The sequence below is a fragment of the Gossypium arboreum genome, chromosome 5, assembly GCF_025698485.1.
Source record: "Gossypium arboreum isolate Shixiya-1 chromosome 5, ASM2569848v2, whole genome shotgun sequence".
NCBI classification, from domain to species: domain Eukaryota; kingdom Viridiplantae; phylum Streptophyta; class Magnoliopsida; order Malvales; family Malvaceae; genus Gossypium; species Gossypium arboreum.
Genome location: NC_069074.1, coordinates 4,635,391 through 4,654,596, shown reverse-complemented (window position 1 = coordinate 4,654,596; position 19,206 = coordinate 4,635,391). Strand labels below are relative to the sequence as shown.

The window sequence follows — 19,206 nt, the reverse complement described above, 5'->3', positions numbered from 1 at the left end:
GAAAAGACACCTACTTTAGAAATGATATTATTGGAAAAAATAGTCACAAACCTCGAACATGAACCGGGAAATGATCATATAAATATTAAAAAAAATGATTTTATGAAAATAATCCCAGCATAGAGTAAGGCAGTAAAAACGTCTGAAGTCTATACAATGAGCACAACAAAATATGAATGAGATTGGGTTTGCTTTACCAAAAGCTTTGAAAAGTAAAACTTAATCAACTTCGTCTGGTATGGATGGGCTGGTCCCTGGTGCCATCATCCATGAAAGCATCCCTGCTGCACGATTATTCAAGGAAACTCAGATCTATTGCTTCATAAATCTCCTTTAGATAGGGCAACAAAAAAGCCTAAACTAAAACTTATCCCTAGAATAGCGTTCAGACATATTGAAACTAACAACTTATTCCTTTTGCAGCATTAATTAGACATATTTAAACAAAAGATTGACAGAAATTCATGCAGTGAAAGCATATGGACATGGGCATGGTGGAATGGGGACTTCCACAACTCCTTCAAGCATCTGTGAGACTGCTCTCATGTTAGGTCTGAGCGATGGATCTTCTTGAATACACCAGATGGCAACTTGCACAAACCTTTCGACTTTTGCTATGTCATTCAAGGCATCAATGTCGTTTTCAACTAGTGCATCTAATGTGCCTCCGCAGTAGCAGTCATAAGCCCATTCAGTTAAAATTGCTTTCTCTTCCATGTCGCTCTCCATGTCTACACTTCTTCGGCAACAAGTGAGTTCCAGCAGCAGCACTCCAAAGCTATAAACATCCACCTTCACGGTTATCGGCAGGTTCCTAAACCACTCCGCTGCCACGTATCCTTTGGTTCCTCGAATAACGGTATTGGTATGGCTCTGGTTCATTACCAAAAGCTTTGCCAATCCAAAGTCTGAAATCTTTGCATTGTAATGCTCATCTAGCAGAATGTTCTGAGGCTTTATATCACAGTGAATAATCTGCGTGCTGCATTCTTCATGCAAGTAGAGGAGCCCTCTTGCAATCCCCAAAGCAATCTGAATTCTTTGGTTCCAACTAGGCCTTGAGCCACCGAAAAGGAAGCTTGCTAGACTGCCATTGCTCAAGTACTCATAAACCAGTAACCTATTATCTCCATCATCACAGAATCCGAGCAATCGGACGAGGTTCCTGTGATGCGTTTGACCGATTACATTCACTTCAGTCTTGAATTCTTTGTCATGATGACCCTGTACCAAAGTATTGATCAATCTTTTCACAGCAACCTGAGTGACATAACTCATTTGTAATGTCCCTTTGTAAACAATGCCGACAGCTCCCCTTCCTAATTCTTCTTTGAACTCATTTGTAGCATCCACAAGCTCTTTGTAAGTAAAAGACCGCAAATTTGTTTCCACGATAACTTCATTCACTGGCAAGGGTTTTTGTTTCTTTTGGTAGATACAGTAAAATCCTAGACAAGTCACAGCAATCAAAATGAAATTCAAGAATACAGAGCCACCAAGTGCTGATAATGCAAGGGTCAGAGTTTCCTTGTTCTTGTTCTTCTGCGTTTCTTGATTGGGAAAATAAGGACAGAAGGGAGGTCGACCCTCTTTCCTAACTTTGAGAAGAGCTTTTCCACCATCAAGACCGGGATCGAGTCTTCCATTTGACAGTGGTAGCTTCTTCTTCCAACACTTATCACCTAGTCTAAAAATGGCAACGGCACACATACAGTCATGCAAGCAAGATTCTCTGCATTGATCTTCAGTAAAAGGCTCCAAGAGTGCATAATCAGCTAGTGGCCAATCCACATTTGTAAGCTCTTCAAACTCATACAGGTCTTCCGCAGGAGCTCGTTCTTGTTCACAATTCTGAGTGAAGTTAGGCTTGCAATTGCCATACTGGTTACTTGGATCAATTAAAGTATAACTCCTGGGACATCCACAACTCGGCCTCTTCTCCGCGTTGAGACTGCATATACTGTTGAAACCACAGACGCCGCTACTTGCACCAACAGGAGCTGCTGTGCAAATATTATCAGGCTCAGACCAAAGAGCAGTCCAGCTTGCAATCTTTCCGGTGGAAGCCTTAGGGTGAGAGTATAGTGTGAAAACTCCGTCGAAATCGAGAGTTGCTCTGTAGTAAAAGTCTTTAGCTGAGCCTGTTATTGTAGGTGTTAGAACGGATCTTTCTTCATTTTCTCTTGAAACAAACAAGTAGCCTGATTCATTGAAGACTAATTGGAAACCAGGACTGGATAAATTGGGATCTCCAGCAGTCCCACTTTTATAATAAGGGTCATTAACATGTTTACTAGGCAAGTTTACGGTAGCAAGAACAAGATCACCATCTGATTGCAAAACCATTTGAAACCTCCCCTTGGAAAAGTTGGTCTCCGATTGCCGGGACGAAAGGGCTACCCCCCTATCAAGTATCTGTGATGGCAACACAGTATCCGCAGGATCTTTGAAGCTCTCCCAAAGTATAGAACTACCTCCAAGAAGCTTAAAATTACCACTGTCATCCATAATACCGCTATCAACAACCCCACTCCTGGTCTCACTATTCCATAGCTGTTCCCCTTGGGGACTATTAAGAACAAACCCTCTGTCAGCAAGCTGTAACTTTGATCCCCTTGGTGCGGGGCTGTCGCCATTTGCATACCAAACAAGAGTGTTTTCTGGTATTTTATTATACCAGATAGCGAGCAAGAAGAGATTCTTGTTATTTCTGAGTTGGTGAAAACCAAAGGCAAAATCACCTGAGGGAGAAACCCATGGATGGGAGTTTTCATGAGCAGAGAGAGAAGCACCCACCGTTACATTACCAACAGTTTGAGCATCCGCCCAAACAGGCAGCAAAAGTAGAAAGGCAATGAGAGGAAAGATTCCCAAAGCCATCAGAAGAAACAAGTTTTTGGATAGATGGATTCGTCAAATTAGTGAAGCTAAAGAATGATAGATATTTTAAGCTTATAACTTGACAAAAGTTGTTGAATTTGCTTACATCAAGAGAAACTCCTGCGTCCTGTCATAGGCTTGCTGAAATAGAGATGGATGGTAGAAATTTCAACATTTTCGTTCGTTTTACACGTTGTATCTTGTCAACATCATAAAGGTTGTACTATGACGAATCTAATTTAGTCAATATTAATTATTATTGCAACCACATATAATTTATAAATAATTTTATTAAGAGTTTATAAATTTTATTATTTTATTTTAAAAATATTTATAATTTGTAAATCGAATAAATGTTGTAGCCAGAAGGGGGCAACACCTGTCAAAAATTAAGTCTATGACCATGCAGGAATAATAATAATTAATAAATAAATAATACTTTTTCTCCTTTGTAAGAATTTAGAGTCTTCAGTGAGCGTCTAAGTGGGGGAAATAATTATTTCAGACTAATAACAGTAACATAAGAAACACTTGAGGAGTCAACTTGTCAATCGGAGTAAATAGTGCTTCCAGAAACATTAAATGAAATGGAGAAAATAAAAAACAAAACAACCAGTCAAAATGCAAACACTACCAGACTAAAGTGTAAGATTTGGTTGTAGAAAATATTGGAACATGTACCCAAAAAAAAATTATTGGAACTTTTTTTAATTAAAATTTCATGAGCAAAAAAGTTGTGTCCTTTAATAGTAGAGTTAATATCATGACAAACCATAAAGCTACGTAGAAATTGCATTAAAATCGGGGTAAGCTCAGTGATTAAAGCTGAACTATGGGCGACGCTTGTTGCTTGGGATGCTGGCTTTCACTTGATCGAGCTGGAGTGTGACAATTTTTCGGAGATAAATTTAATCGAAGGAAACAACTCAGGGGACAACTACTGAGAGACATCGTTGAGCTTTGCAACTGAGGTTCACTCATATATGTTGCCTATAATTATATAGCAGGAGCCACAGCTGCCAATGCATTCCCTGCTGCAGCGTTTTGAGCATCCACCCGAAGGAGTTTGCAATCTGTTGCTTAATGACTGTTATGTACGACGGTGCTATTAGTAAGTCCGGAGTTGACCAGTGTTCTGTAGTTATGAGCTTGCTCTCCTTTTCTTACCCCCCAAAAAACATGTAAAACAAAAGAATCATCTAGAAATTTTACCAGATAACTTTACCCATAATAATGAAATTAACATAGAATTATACCATTACATTATGTAAAACTCAAATAAAATTTACACACTTTCATAATAATTAATATTTTTACTATTTCACTCTCATTGTTAAGTTCCTACTATGAGTAAAATAAGATTCTTAAATGATTTGTTTTAAGTAAATTAAACAAATTTAATTCCTAAATATATATTAATGAAACGATTTTTGTATTAATATATATTAATATATTCATCAATAGATTTGTTAAAAATTATGAGCTGCTATTTGATACACTATAAGAAGTAACATTAAGAAATGACATGTCTCTATTTTTTAAACAATATATTTGTCAACCCCTAACTTTATGAAGTCTAAAAATTAAGTGTAAGCATTCAATTGAATCGAGTGAAAAATTTTGAATTAATCGAGTTTGTGAGTCTCATCTTATCATCCTAACTCGATTTGAATTTTTTCAAATCGAGTCGAGTGAAATAAATTTTAAGTCGAGTTGAATCGAGTTAAATTAAAAAAAATTAAACATGACAAATTAAAATATTGTTACAATATATAATTAATTCCATATTCAAGCACATAATTTTGAACCATATATATTTGAAACTCTTTCAAAGGCAAATAAGAAAAAAAATACTTTAGTATAATAAACTTCTATTGTTAATTTACTTATTTAGGTACCAAAATTATTATTTTAGATTTTTTTAAATTTTTATAACTTTATTTATATACTCTTTAGATTTTTCTTTAAAGTTCTTAATTTTTTAAATTTTATTAAAATATAAATTCTGGAATTATTATAAATATTTTGAATTTTAAAATTATATATATATATATATTTTAATTTTAGTTGTGAGAGATGTGAATTAACTCATTTTCAAAATTGATAGGACCAAAGACGTATTTATATTAATATGTTATTTAAGTTATTCAATTATAAAATTCAATTTAATTTGAACTCCATTAACTCAATATTGAATTGACTCGAAAAATCGAATAAATCAATTTAATTAACTCAAAATTTAATTTTTTAAATTTTTTATATTCACCCTACTAAAAACTATAAAATATATATATTAATCGCCACATCGGTCCTTTATACCTTATTTACGTTTGCATGCAGATTACGAAACTTCAAGCAGTAATTCCGTGCATGCATGAATCCGCTCCTAAACGAATCTAAAACAGACCTTGTTCGGTAAAAAAGTTTTAATATTGGACCCTAAAAGTTCAATTTTAATAAAACAAAGGTTAAATTACTCGTAAATTCACTCTTCCTCACCTCACTATATAGGAATCTAATTTGACTTTATTCACAAAAGCAACATGAAAACGAATAAATAAATAATAAAATATAATTTAATATATTGTTAATAGAATTTTTAAATTTGATAAATAAAATTAATAATTTATATATATCCTATAAAAATATAATAAAATACTTAAAAATACATAACAAATTTGTAAAAATATTGTGAAATAAAAATACACACTATCAATCTAACAAATATTAAACCATAATAATATATCTAAATTATGTATATATGTGTGTAAAATTTTCAGGGTTGTTGTAGATCTTTTAGCTTTTCTGAAGCAAGCAATCAAAAAGTCCTGTAAATATTAGCAGTAACCTTGACTCGCAATTATTGCGGGAAACTGAAATCAATAGTTTCAATTGAAATTAAGCCTACAGATAAGAAGAAAAAAGAAAGACTAAACTAAAAACTTATTCCTTGTGTAGTATTTAGACATACTGAAACAAAAGACGACAGAATTTCATGAAGCTAAAGCATATGGTATGGATATGGGCATGGGCATAGGCATGGTGGAAAAGGGATTTCCAACTCCTTCAAGCATCTGTGAGACTGCTGTCATGGTGGCTCTCAGCGACGGATCTTCTTGAATACACCAGATGGCAACTTGCACAAACTTCTCTACTTTTCCTATGTCATTCAAGGCATCAATGTCGTTTTCAACTAGGGCATCTAATGCGCCTTCGCAGTAGCAGTCATAAGCCCAGTCAGTTAAAATTGCTCTCTCTTCCATGTCGCTCTCCATGTCTACACTTTTTCGGCAACAAGTGAGTTCCAGCAGCAGCACTCCTAAGCTATAAACATCCACCTTCACGGTTATCGGCAGGTTCCTAAACCACTCCGCTGCCACGTATCCTTTGGTTCCTCGAATAGCAGTATTAGTATGGCTCTGGTTCGTTAACAAAAGCTTTGCCAATCCAAAGTCTGAAATCTTTGCATTGTAATGCTCATCTAGCAGAATGTTCTGAGGCTTTATATCACAGTGAATAATCTGCGTGCTGCATTCTTCATGCAAGTAGAGGAGCCCTCTTGCAATCCCCAAAGCAATCTGAGTTCTTTGGCTCCAACTAGGCCTTGAGCCACAGAAAAGGAAGCTTGCGAGACTGCCATTGCTCAAGTACTCATAAACCAGTAACCTATTATCTCCATCATCACAGAATCCGAGCAATCGGACGAGCTTCCTGTGATGCTTTGACCAATTACATGCACTTCAGTCTTGAATTCTTTCTCACCATGATCATGTACCACAGTATTCAATCTTTTCACAGCTACCTGACTGACATAACTCTTAGGTAACGTCCCTTTATAACCAATGCCGAAAGATCCCCTTCTTAAGTCTCCTTTGAACTCATTTGTAGCATTGGCAAGCTCTTTGTAAGTAAAAGTACGCAAATTTGTTTCCACGGCAACTTCATTCTTTGGCAATAGTTTGAGTCTCTCTTGGTTGATGAAGTAAAATCCTAGACAAGTTGCTGTATCCAGAATGAAAATAAAGAACACAGACATGCCTAGAAGTACTGGTAATGCAAGGATCAAATTAAGTTTCCTGATTCTTATTTTCTTGATTGGGAAAATAAGGACAGAAAGGAGGTCGATCTCCTTTCCTAACTTTGAGAAAAGCTTTTGCCCCAAAGTGACTGTGAACGGGTCTTCCATTCGTCAGTGGTAGCCTCTTCTTCCAACACTTAACACCTTCTCTGAAAATGGCGACGGCACATATACAGTCATGCAAGCAAGATTGTCTGAATTGGTCTTCAGTAAATGGCTCCAAGAGTGCATAATCACCTAGCGGCCAACCAACATTTGTTAGCACTTCAAACTCATACAGGTCTTCCACGGGACCTGGCTCTTCTTCACAACTCAGAGTGAAGTTAGGCTTGCAATTGCCATACTGGTTACTTGGATCAACTAAAGCATAACCCCTGGGACATCCACTACTCGGCCTCTTGTCCTCGTTGAGACTGCATATACTGTTGAAACCACACACGCCGCTACTTGCACCAACAGGAGTTTATGTGCAAATATTCTCAGGCTCAGACCAAAGACTAGTCCACGTATCATTCCCAGTGGAAGCCTTGGGGTGAGAGTAGAGTGTGAAAACTCCGTCGCAATCGAGAGTTGCTCTGTAGTACAAGTCTTTAGCTGAGCCCGTTATTATAGGTGTTAGAACGGATCTTTCTTCATTTTCTCTCAAAACAAACAAGTAGCCTGATTCATTGAAGATTAACTGGAAACCAGGACTGGATGAATTGGAATCTCCAGCAGTGACAATTTTATAGTAAGGGTCATTAACATGTTTACTGGGCAAGTTTACAGTATCAAGAACAAGATCACCATCTGATTGCAAAACCATCTGAAACCTCCCCTTGGAAAAGTTGGTCTCCGATTGCCAGGACGAAAGGGCTACCCCCTTATCAAGTATTTGTGATGGCAACACAGTATCCGCAGGATCTTTGAAGCTCTCCCAGAGTATAGAATTACTTCCTAGAAGCATAAAATTACCACTATCATCCATAATACCTCTATCAACAGCCTCGCTCCTGGTCTCACTATTCCATAGCTGTTCCCCTTGAGGACTATTAAGAACAAACCCCCTATCAGCAGTTATCTGTAACTTTGATCCCCTTGGTGCGGGCCTGTCGCCCATTTGCATACCAAACAAGAGTTTTTTCTGGTATTCTGTTATACCAGATAGCAAGCAAGAAGAGATTCTTGTTGTTGCTGAGTTGATGAAAACCAAAGGCAAAATCACCTGAGGGAGAAACCCATGAATCTGAGTTTCATCAGCAGAGAGAAAAGCACCCACCGTTACACTACCAACAGTTTGAGCATCAGCCCAAACAGGCAGCAAAAGTAGAAAGGAAATGAGAGGAAGGATACCCAAAGCCATCAGAAGAATCAAGTTTTTGGATAGATGGATTCACAAAATAGTGTCATAGGGCAGATAGAAAAGGCTGGTCGAAATCTCCAACATTTTCGTATGTTGTATACATGTTGAATCGTCCAATCAATGAGGTGAGGCATTGACTATTTGCATTTACTTTTGTGTTTATGATACAGTTGGTTTTTTGGTTTGGATTGTTGTGAAAATTCGATGACATTAATTATAAAATATATTGGATGACATTTCAACTTCATTCCAGCGGGATTGAGAGAGAATGAGAATATAATATAGGAAAATGATGGGAATTCTTTCGTGGGTGTCTTTGTCAATAAAATATGATATATGTCACAAAATATATCATCAAGGTTGAATTTCGTTGGGACCATAATCACAATGTTTTGCCACAAAATATTATCTATTACAAAAATAGTTTCCATACTTTGGTTTAGTCAACTTTACTACTTCATTATATAATCAAATCTTCCATACCTCCCAAATTAAAACGAGGATGTTCCTCACGAATGTTATTTTTTTAATATTTATTTTCCAAGCCATGTTTTAGTATTTCCAGGCTTACGACATTTAGCTTATTCTAATTTTATTTAAACTTTAATGACATTAGAGGTTGAAGCGAGCTAGAAATGTTCCTAAGGATTAAGTAAAACAATATATAAACTTATAGAAGAAACGAAAACAGGAGCTGTGACTGAGTCTTGGTACACCGAAGAACATTTTTATTAAACAAACGGAAACCCATTATGTTGTCCAAATCAACACTTATTATTTTATTCTAGGGTAAATTTTCTAGTTGATCACTTAATTTTTAGAGTGTTTTCATTTTGGTCGCTTAAAATGAAATCATTGTAATATGGTCACTCAAATTTTAGGATGCTTTCATTTTAGTCATCTAAGCGTTAAACCTCTAGGTTAACTATACACACCACATTATGTTTACACTTTCATTGTAGTTACCCTACTTTTGGGTCGTTTTTATTTTGGTCACCCCAATATTTTTTTTTTAAAGTATTGATTGAGGTAAAAAAATTAAAGATTGAAGTGAAAAAGCAAAAGAAACTAAAATAATACAATTTTTTGTCAAATTATATTTGTTTATCCCATTGTTGAAATTATTTTTTAATATTGAAATTTTATTTTCAAATTTCAAATATTAAAATAAATTAATAAATTGTTAAAAGAAATTGTCCACTCATAATGTCAACCATTTTATTACTATAATTCTCCTTTTAAATTTTAAAATTTATTTTATGTTTCTAGATTATCTTTAACAAAACTAACTCAAATAACTTATATAAAATAATTGTCTACGAAACTTAAATTCTTTTGAGTATATAATCTTGAATCTTCCATGCTAAGTATCGAAACCATTTTTTTTAAAAACGGGGAATCGACTTTTGAAAATGAAGATACGGAGTCGCCACCAATTCTTTTTGTGGTGTGATTGGGCCACCTTATAAAACATTTTGGTCTACGAATTTTGAGAAAATAGGCTCGGGAGTCAGTTACGTATGAGGAAGGATTAGCACCCCAATACGCCCAAAATCAGTACTTCATTGATTAATTTATGTCTTAATGTCGAAAATTAAAGATTTGAAAATATTTTAAAGTACGATCATCCTTTTTGAAACATTTGAGTAAATTAAACATGAGTTAAAGACCATCTCGCTTCAAGGTAAAATGTCACGTCCAATACGGTAGGACATATCGTTTTTGACCCCCGATTATGAGTTTGTCTTTTATTTAAAACATTCGAGCAATTTTTTTTTTTTAAAAAAGGTATTCGGATATTTAAATCAAACGTAAAGCCACAGCCCAGTATGGCAGGGCATGATTTTTCGAATTTTTTAAATACAGAACACTGCCTCCACTTTTCAAAACTTGGAGAAATTCAATAAGAAGGATATTCAAATGTTTGAATCGAACAAAAACCGAGACCCAATACGGTAGGGTACAATTTTTTAAGCTTCCAAATATCAAAAATTGCCATTGTTTAAGAGAAAATTTAAAGAATAAATTGATTAAGAAGGATATTCGAATACTTAAATCGAATAAAAAACGAAACCCAGTACGGTAGGATACGTTTTTTAAAACGATTAAGTATAGAAAGTTGCCTTTATTAAAAACTATTTGGGAACAAAATGTTGAATAAAATACTTAAATCAAATAAAAAAAGACGAACCCAATACGGTAAGACACGTTTTTTTAAAACGATTAAGTATAGAAAATTGTTTTTATGTTAAAACAAGTTGAGAATACATCATGGAATAAAAGAACTAAAACAATTAAAATTTGGAGAGGAAAAACAATAAATAATGATGGATGACATAGAAATGACAATATGCGAATCATGCTAACCCTATATTAATATAAAAAAAGTTTTCAATAAATAATAAAAATAGAAACAACAATAGTCATAAATATGATAATAATAAACATGACAATAATAGCAATATATCAATAGTATTACTAAATATAATAATAATAGTAAAATTAAAATAATAATGATGCTAAGCTAACAATAATGATAAATAATAAATAATAATAAGTATAATAAACTATATTTAAAATAATTAACTTTTAATAAAATAGATAAAAAATGAATATCATATAAAGATAATTTTTAAAAAAAGTAACCCAAAATAATAATAATGTACAATAGTAGTAAAAAATGATAAAAATAATATAATAAATTAATGAGTTAACCGCCAACTTGAAAGAGGTTCCAAGCAAAATACCCAAATAAAATATCAAGCTTTAAAATAAAATGAACAATAGGGAAGATAGGAAAATTTTTTAAAACATTAGACACTACTATAGGGTAACACCAAAACTTTTAAACAAATAATGGATATAAAACTTAAAAACCAAGTAATATAATAAAACAATTATCATACGAATGAATTTTAAAATCAATGCCATAAAATAAATAATTTACATGGAATTAGAAATGTACAAAAATAGATTATATAATAATGCATAAATGAAGTTTCAAAATGAATAATACATAGGAGTAATATACATAGTAAAAATATATACATGTATAATATATGAAATGGAAAAAGCCTAACATAAATAATATATATATCAAAGTACCATAATACATGAAAGTGTTTAAAATAAACAAATACATACATTAAAAAAATAAACTAAAAAAAAGAGCAGTGTGAAATCAACAAAAAAAATGTTTATTCTTTAAAAATAACAACTAAGACTTAATTGAAAGAAAAACAAAATCAAAGGGACAGTTTATATACAAAACAAATCATTAAAATAGAATTGAGGACCAAAACGCAATGCGTGTGAATGTATAAGGATTGAAAACGTAAATTATCCCCTGCCCCCTGAACGCAGCATTTCAACGTGGACCAAACTGTAATAGCGCATAAATCCCAGGGAAAAAATTTAAAAACAAAAGGCATGCAAAAAGGGCAAAAATCAAATGAGGACACAAAAGCGAGGAACCAGATGTGAATTTACCCATTTGGGGTAAAAATGCACAAATTCACCCATTTAGAGCGCCGTTTGATTTGTCTCTTTTTTAACCAAAAAAAAAAATTATTAAAACTCATTTACTGCTTAAAACAAAGGATATTCCATCTTTGAAACGCCCCCTTTCCTGCTCTTCTTCGACAAATCCAAGAGAAACAGCTCAACCGCCATTTTGAGCCGAGCTTCGATTTCAGAGAGGGCTTCTCCGATGCCGCGACGGTGGGTTCAGGTAAGATCTTTCTCCTCTTCCTTTTTTTATATTTTTGTATGTATGGAAAGAAAGGGAAAAAAAAATGAACTGAAGTAATAGAAGATCAAAATTAAAGGATCACCCTTTAAATTTCCTTTGCACTTATTTCTTTGTAATTGATTTTGTGTATATTTTGTATTTCGTGTTCTATTTCTCTGGAAAAAAAGAAAAAAAGAAAACCCCCTCCTTCCATGAAAAAAAAAATGAAGGCTTTATAGGCTTTATAGCCAAAATACAAACAGTTTCTTCTTATCTCTTTGCTCAAGTCGCAGGTATAATGGACGTGGGGCGTGGGTCGTGCTTCACGCTCGTTGGCCGGACATGCGAGGTGGAGTGCGTGGTGGTGGAGAACGTGGGTAGTGGAAGCATGGAGGCAGTTGGAGGCTAGGGTCTTGGCTGAAAAATATTTTTGGGGTTTGTGGGTTAGGGTTAAGTATTTGGGCTTCAAAATTGGGTCTGTTTTTGGTCTTTGGGGTTTGTTTTTGGTTTAAAAATTTGGGTTTTAATGGTAAATGGGCCCGGGCAAAAATTGGTACCCACACTAAGCTTAAAAGTAAAAGAAAAAACACTTGCCATTAATTAAATTATTTGCTTATTTTCCGTTTGGGAAAAGAAGTGATGATAAATTATGAGTTTTTGTTTGAATGGAAGATAAAATTAATTAACTGTAAGTATTTTTTTTGTTTTTAGTTTGGCGTGGAAGATTCAAGATCATATAATCAAAAGAAATTTAGGTTTCAGAACTACAATAATTTTCATTGATGATTTTGGAAAATAATTTTAAAACATCAAAATAAATTAAATAATTTTTGAAATAAATTGTTGAAAATTTTTATCCATTGATAATATCAACTTATTTGCTACTATAAATTTGAATTTGATATTTAAAATTTATATTTCAAAACTCAAATTTAAAATTTTCTGAAACAAATACATTTTTGATAAATTTTGTGTATTATTTTAGTTTTTATCACGTTTTCGCTTAAATTCTTGATTTTTTTACCTCAATCAATTCTTAAAAAATATATTTTTTAGATGACTAAAATGAAAGTCAATACACGACGCGGTGTGTATGGTGAACCACTGTTAGAGATTTAATGCCTGGGCAACTAAAATGAAAGCGCTTTAAAAGTTTTGGGCAAGCGCCTTAAAAGTTTTGGACAACTAAAATGAAAGCGCCCTAAAAGTTGAGTGATAAAATTACAAAGATTTTATTTTGAGTGATCAAAATAAAAACACCTTAAAAGTTGGGTGACCCACTAAATGATTTTACCCTTTAGTATAAAGCTAATTCTTAAACAAATTTTAGTCCTGGCCCTTAAATCCATTTTGTCCAGATCAACACTTACCATTTTAGTATAAGTTGTGGCATTTTTAGACTAAAACAGCCGGCCAAACTAGGTTGCCATGTGATTAAATTAATGTCTAATGATATACATTTTTATTGTGAGGTAATTAATTTAAATAATGCTATTTTTTAATGTGATGAATAGATTTGGTATAACTCTTAATTAATTTGAACAAATACATTTAAAATCTATTATATAAATTAAGAGAATTAAACTCTTAATTCAAACTTTTGCTTATTTTCAAATATTTATATATTTTTAATTTAATTAATTATTTGTGACGTTTGGTTTGCAAAAAAATTTTATTGATTATTTATAGATAAGAGTTGGATACGGCTGTCGAGATTAAGTCAAAAATATGGAGTGTAAAAATTATTTGATTTTGCATTTAAGAATGGTACTAAAGATATAATATAATATATTGTTTTTGTGTGAAATGTACTAATATTGACAGGCTTAAATGCAAAGTTGTTTATGAACATTTGATATGTGAGGGTACACAAATTGGATTTTTTAAGAAGAGTCTTCATATTGTAGTTCTTCTTCTAAAACTACTTCATTTAGTAATTTTAATGTGCATCAACATGACCATATAGGATAAGATAACATGGAAGGCATGTTGTGATATGTGTTTAATATGCACGTTCATATTTCTGAAACTTGTAATGAAGCTCCTCCATAATCGTGTAGATGGAACAAGAGATGTAGCAGATGAGAGCCCAATGGAGAAGCAACAAAGTTTTATAAGTTGATCGATGAGATGAATAATGGAAAACTTTATAAGGATTAAAAACATGCAAGACTGTCTTTTTGCATTCTATTATTTTAGTTGAAATATCTAGGTAGTTGGATAAACACTCTTCCACTGTGCTTAAAAATTAAAAAATATATATATTTTATAATTAAATTAAAATAATAATTTTTTTATAAATAGTAAATGCTTCTAATCAACTTATTATTTTTACAACAAAATTAAATCAATTATTCGATTCAATACAAATTCAAACTCGTCAAATAATATGACTCATATCTATTTGAGAAATTAAGATAAAGAAAATTGAATAATTAAGAATTAATATTTTATTATCTATTTTTCTCATATTTTTTAAATCTATAAAATCAATAATATAATATAATTATTTTATTAATAAAGTTTCTATTAAATTAAAAATATAAATCACATTCATAAAAATTATTAATATAAAATAATTATAATTATAATTATTTTATTAACAATGTTTTCATTATAAATGTAATAATTATTATTATTTTATATTTATTAGTTTTACTATTATATGATTTTAATAGTTTTACCATTTTGTTATTAAATATTATGTCAAAAATAAAGAAATATTAAAATATTGTTTTTTATGTGAAATTTGAATCATATTTGAATGATAAGTTATTTTATTTAATTACTTAATATTTTATTATTGATTGTTTTTAATTTTTAATTTTATTACTTTAAAATGCTATCTTATTATCTAAATTAATTTTTCAAAATTAATTAAATTTTATTATAAATTAGACTAAATCTCGTTTAATTAACAAATATAAATTTAATAAACAAACACGCAAAATAAATGTTTTATAAAAGAAAATTTCTAAATTTCTAAAAATTTTATTTTAAAATAACTCATTTATAAATTGTAAATTTAATTAATGTACATATAGATTGCGATCTTAAATTTAGCTATTATGAACAGCTAAATTATTTAACCTTACTTCTGATGATTTTAATTGATGAAAAAATCAAAACCTAAAATTAACGTCATAATTGGGTGAAAATTGATACCCAACGCTCGCAAAAAATTAACAAAGAAACCTGTTACCCTCTAAAACTCAAAATTAACATAGACAAACATCGAATTATAACAAACCTAGTTCAATTTCCTGAAGCTATCAGTCCTCAGGATTCATAATAAACCAGAGAAAGAAATTAATCAAAGCCATTGTTTTGGGTTTAGCATTTATTTTATACCATCAAATTTCCATAGTTTTTAAAGTTTAATATAACTCAATTATGAACCGACATACATGCACTATATATATCATTTAAATATCTTTACTCACTGAACTGATCTTCTTCACCTACGGACTTTCCATTAGTAATTTTCTGGATGTGTGTTCAGCTCTGAAGAGCTGGGCATTAGGCTTCGGATGTCCTCATAAATGCTGGTTAAGCTCCTCATCCTAACTTTCTTCTTAATGGAGGAGCCTTCCTCTTCCTCTTTGTCTCTTTTTCGGGACCTACCATCGGCACAACCACCTCTGGATGAGCCTACCTCCGTCAGTGAACCGCCAATCCTCACAAAAGTTTCAGCTTTTCCATCTTCGCTATTCCCCGGAATCATCCCCTTTTCACCTAAGGAATAAATTTAAAGCAAACAATCCATGAACTCCCTTCCCTTGATTGCATGCATATATCAGTTGAAAATTCAATTTTACAAGTTTTGGGGTACGTAGAAGTAAACATAGAAATGATGAAACATAATGTAGTTTCTCTGAATAGCACACATAATGAAGTAAAACATAAAACAAAGAGGTCATATATTTCATTTTCAGCTCCAGAAATAATCGAGGAATGAAGACGTAAAGATCGAACTTAATTATAAAACTCTGCAGTAATATTAACACGGTGTCATTTTATATATAATATATCTAATTAAGCTTGAAATATGTCGAAGGCATTTTTCATCTAAAACGGGATATATTTTTATTCTTTACACTAATTTTTCTCACCTACATTCCTAGTTCTCGAGAAACAAACAAAGGTTCCACTACGAATTGAGCAGAATAGCAAAATTTAGGTCTTTGTAACAATTGATGCTTAAGTCCTAAAGGGCTAAAACACATGCAAAACCTAAGTTTCTGATTCTACAGCTCATATATATGTAAAAGGACTTTCAGGAAAATGAAAATACTTGCATTACAATGGAACACTACATAGCATGCAATATTGTTCAATATATATCCATACTTGCATAACAAGGGAACATTGCATAGTACGTAATATTGGAGGATTCTGCTTATCTAGTATTTTTCAAGTTTTTTCGGACTGCTGTTAATGGAAATATATCACAACTAAGCTTTAGTACCAACCTTCGCTTGTTGGCGTACAAAGGGAAAGCTAACGATTACTAACGTCCTATGATAGAAAAACTTGCTAAGCAAAAATCAAAATTAAATGAAATCAAACTAGAGGAGTGAATTAATTTTTTTAAAAACTTTTAATTTGTTTCTAGGAACAAAAGCATAATAGTGAAAATGGCATGTTTTGATTCATATATTGATAAAGTATGTGTCTCTTGGCACATGACACAATGTATATATTTTTCATGGCACAACACCTTTAATTGATAATTATATTTTGAAATAATATTTAGTATACTGTCAATAGATATAAAAAGTACACTGTTAGTGTATCAAATACTAGCACTTATATTTTTTCATTTGAAACTTTTCATTAAAGTTGTGTAATTTCAATAATTTCATACTAATTTAGACACAACTTTCTGTGATAAAAAATAAAATAAAATTATTATAATTATTTTAAAAATAAAAACATAATTTATAATATCATTTCATTACCAAACACAAACATAAATATTAATCTAAAATATAATAGTTGAGCTCACATATTTAATTGGTTGGACACCTAAATTAATTACATGAATCATATACATATTTTTTTATAACCTTGGATAATTACCTTGCAAACTACTAAACGATGCGAAAAAAACTGAATCTTAAAACCATTTTAAACGAGAGGGAAGAAAGCATACCTTTCCAAGAAGCAGATGAAATATTTGTCCCCTTGCGATTTGATGTACCGATACCAGAGTCATTTTCTTTCCTAGAACATCAAAATTAAGCAAATACCATGTACTCTTTACACACATTAAATGCTAAGCAAATGGATAATTTTCTTTAATTTATTAGTTCTAATATGGATACATAACAGTAGGTCGGGAATCAAAATTTTACATTGGAGAATTGGAGAAGAGATCGAGTATCTGTTTTCCGGCAATTCCACCTCCTTGTTCCATGACCTATAAAAAAAATCATACGAAAGAAAAATCAGTAAATGATATATCAATTACTTAATCTTATCAACAACCTTAGCGGTAGAAGTTGTGTTAAAAGGCGTTTATAGGTCTAAGAATAGACTGATGATGGGAATTTATGAAACCTATAAGATCAAAGATCACCATTTCATGAAAGATAAACTCCAAGAAATGAAAAATCCAAGGGAAATATATGAATGAATAGAAATCAGTAAAGAAAAACCATTGTTTGAGTTGGATTTTTTTGGTCCAACGGACTCTTGTTCCTTTCATTTCTTGACTGAAGTTCAGTGACAGTTTCTCCATTACGGACGGGGCTGGTGATGGAATGCTCCTCTTGCACAAGGGGCCAGATGGGGTGATACCTACAGGTAGATGATGAACAACCTAGCAGTTTGTGTGCTTGTGCCACAATAGAGGGCCAATCAGTGAGTACCACCTCTTGTGATGCTTCTCTAGCTGTTCCTTCAGTAGATTTTGGAAGAGAGGATGGCTTCATTTCTTCTTCTGTTGAAGAAGCGACTGAAGTTGGCACGATTGGATATGAGGGAAATCTCTTTCTAATCCTCATTTATATATATTTCAGACAGAAAGGGAAAGAAGAAAAGTTCGTGTTTTAAAATAATTGAGTTTTAGTTTATAAATGTCACCAAGGCAAAAGTAAAAATTAACCAAGGAATGCGACATCTGTTAAATGTCTGTTACTTACAGCTCAATTAATCATTAAATGCTATAAAGTCACGGTTCATTTAGCTATCGCTTCTTACAGTATGATCATAATTTATTTAATTCGAGTCCTCAAAACATTTCACAATGCAAAGGTTGGTGAGCGGTAAGTCGTTACGAGGAAAACTATGCCGGCATACATATGGAAACGTTTGCATAAAGAGGACACGAATAGTAAGAAAGCCAAAGAGAGCTCATGATTCCAGGTTCATAATTCAATTACGGTAGCATTCAGTTGTAAAAATAAACAATATTTACTCTCAAAAAAAACAAACAATATTCGAAGTTCAAATTTTTCACACTACTTATCTGTCAAAATGAATTTCTTTTCTTGTTTGACCCCCAATCTGTCAATTTTCTAAATATAGAATAAAAATCTGGCCAGATGTAAATAATTAATGCAAAAGATAAAAAAAAAATTAGAAAATACTAATATTATTATCAATAATCATAATTAATGGTAATAGGAAACTTCATAACTGCAGTGGTGCAGTTACAGCACAAGCTACCATACTTGGAAGGACAGATTTTTTATTTTTTCCAATACTTGGAAGAACAGATTAGTACGCATTGGCTATTACCAAGCATGAATTACGTGAATCATGTCCATCCTGAAATTAAGATGATATCAAAGAAAGCAAACTAAATGTAATATAGCGACAATATTCACCTAGTTTCTGCAGAAAACTGCTATAATTAAAATAAATATTAGTACGTTTTTTCATCTAACTATTTACTGACACCAAACTCCACTATACGGGCAAAATTGCAAAAAAGTTTCCTCCATGGTAAAACCTATTCTCAACAACGCAATCACCACCATCAACCTCTGCCGACAAGCTTCCATACCCATTTTCTTCACTTGCCACTGCCACAAGTCCCCCGCCGATGGCAGCATGCATAGGGAGTGGTGGGACAACTACCTCATATTGGACGACAACGTTGATTCCGAGCTGTTCCCGGCGATCGGACGCTGTCGAAACCTGATGATCAGGTGGAGAAGAACACGTACA

At 32.3% G+C, this 19,206-nt stretch overlaps 1 protein-coding gene, 1 long non-coding RNA gene and 1 pseudogene across 2 annotated transcripts; 1 reads left to right on the top strand and 2 right to left on the bottom strand.

The window, feature by feature from the left end:
• Positions 1 to 292: 292 nt before the first annotated feature.
• LOC108472679 (G-type lectin S-receptor-like serine/threonine-protein kinase LECRK3) lies at positions 293 to 3,057 on the bottom strand. The gene has a single exon (XM_017774231.2). The coding sequence runs from the start codon at positions 2,878 to 2,880 to the stop codon at positions 463 to 465; it is 2,418 nt and encodes an 805-aa protein (XP_017629720.1). The 5' UTR covers positions 2,881 to 3,057; the 3' UTR covers positions 293 to 462.
• A 2,737-nt stretch (positions 3,058 to 5,794) lies between these two features.
• LOC108465905 (G-type lectin S-receptor-like serine/threonine-protein kinase RLK1) lies at positions 5,795 to 8,300 on the bottom strand (annotated as a pseudogene).
• A 3,354-nt stretch (positions 8,301 to 11,654) lies between these two features.
• Positions 11,655 to 12,716, top strand: LOC108472849 (uncharacterized). Its single transcript, XR_001869610.2, has 2 exons — positions 11,655 to 12,030; positions 12,324 to 12,716. It is a non-coding gene; the product is annotated as an uncharacterized LOC108472849 (long non-coding RNA).
• Positions 12,717 to 19,206: the final 6,490 nt, after the last annotated feature.

What these genes read in the sequence shown, in the direction of transcription:
- LOC108472679 (XM_017774231.2), bottom strand. Translation starts at nt 2,880, where the DNA reads ATGGCTTTGGGAATCTTTCCTCTCATTGCCTTTCTACTTTTGCTGCCT.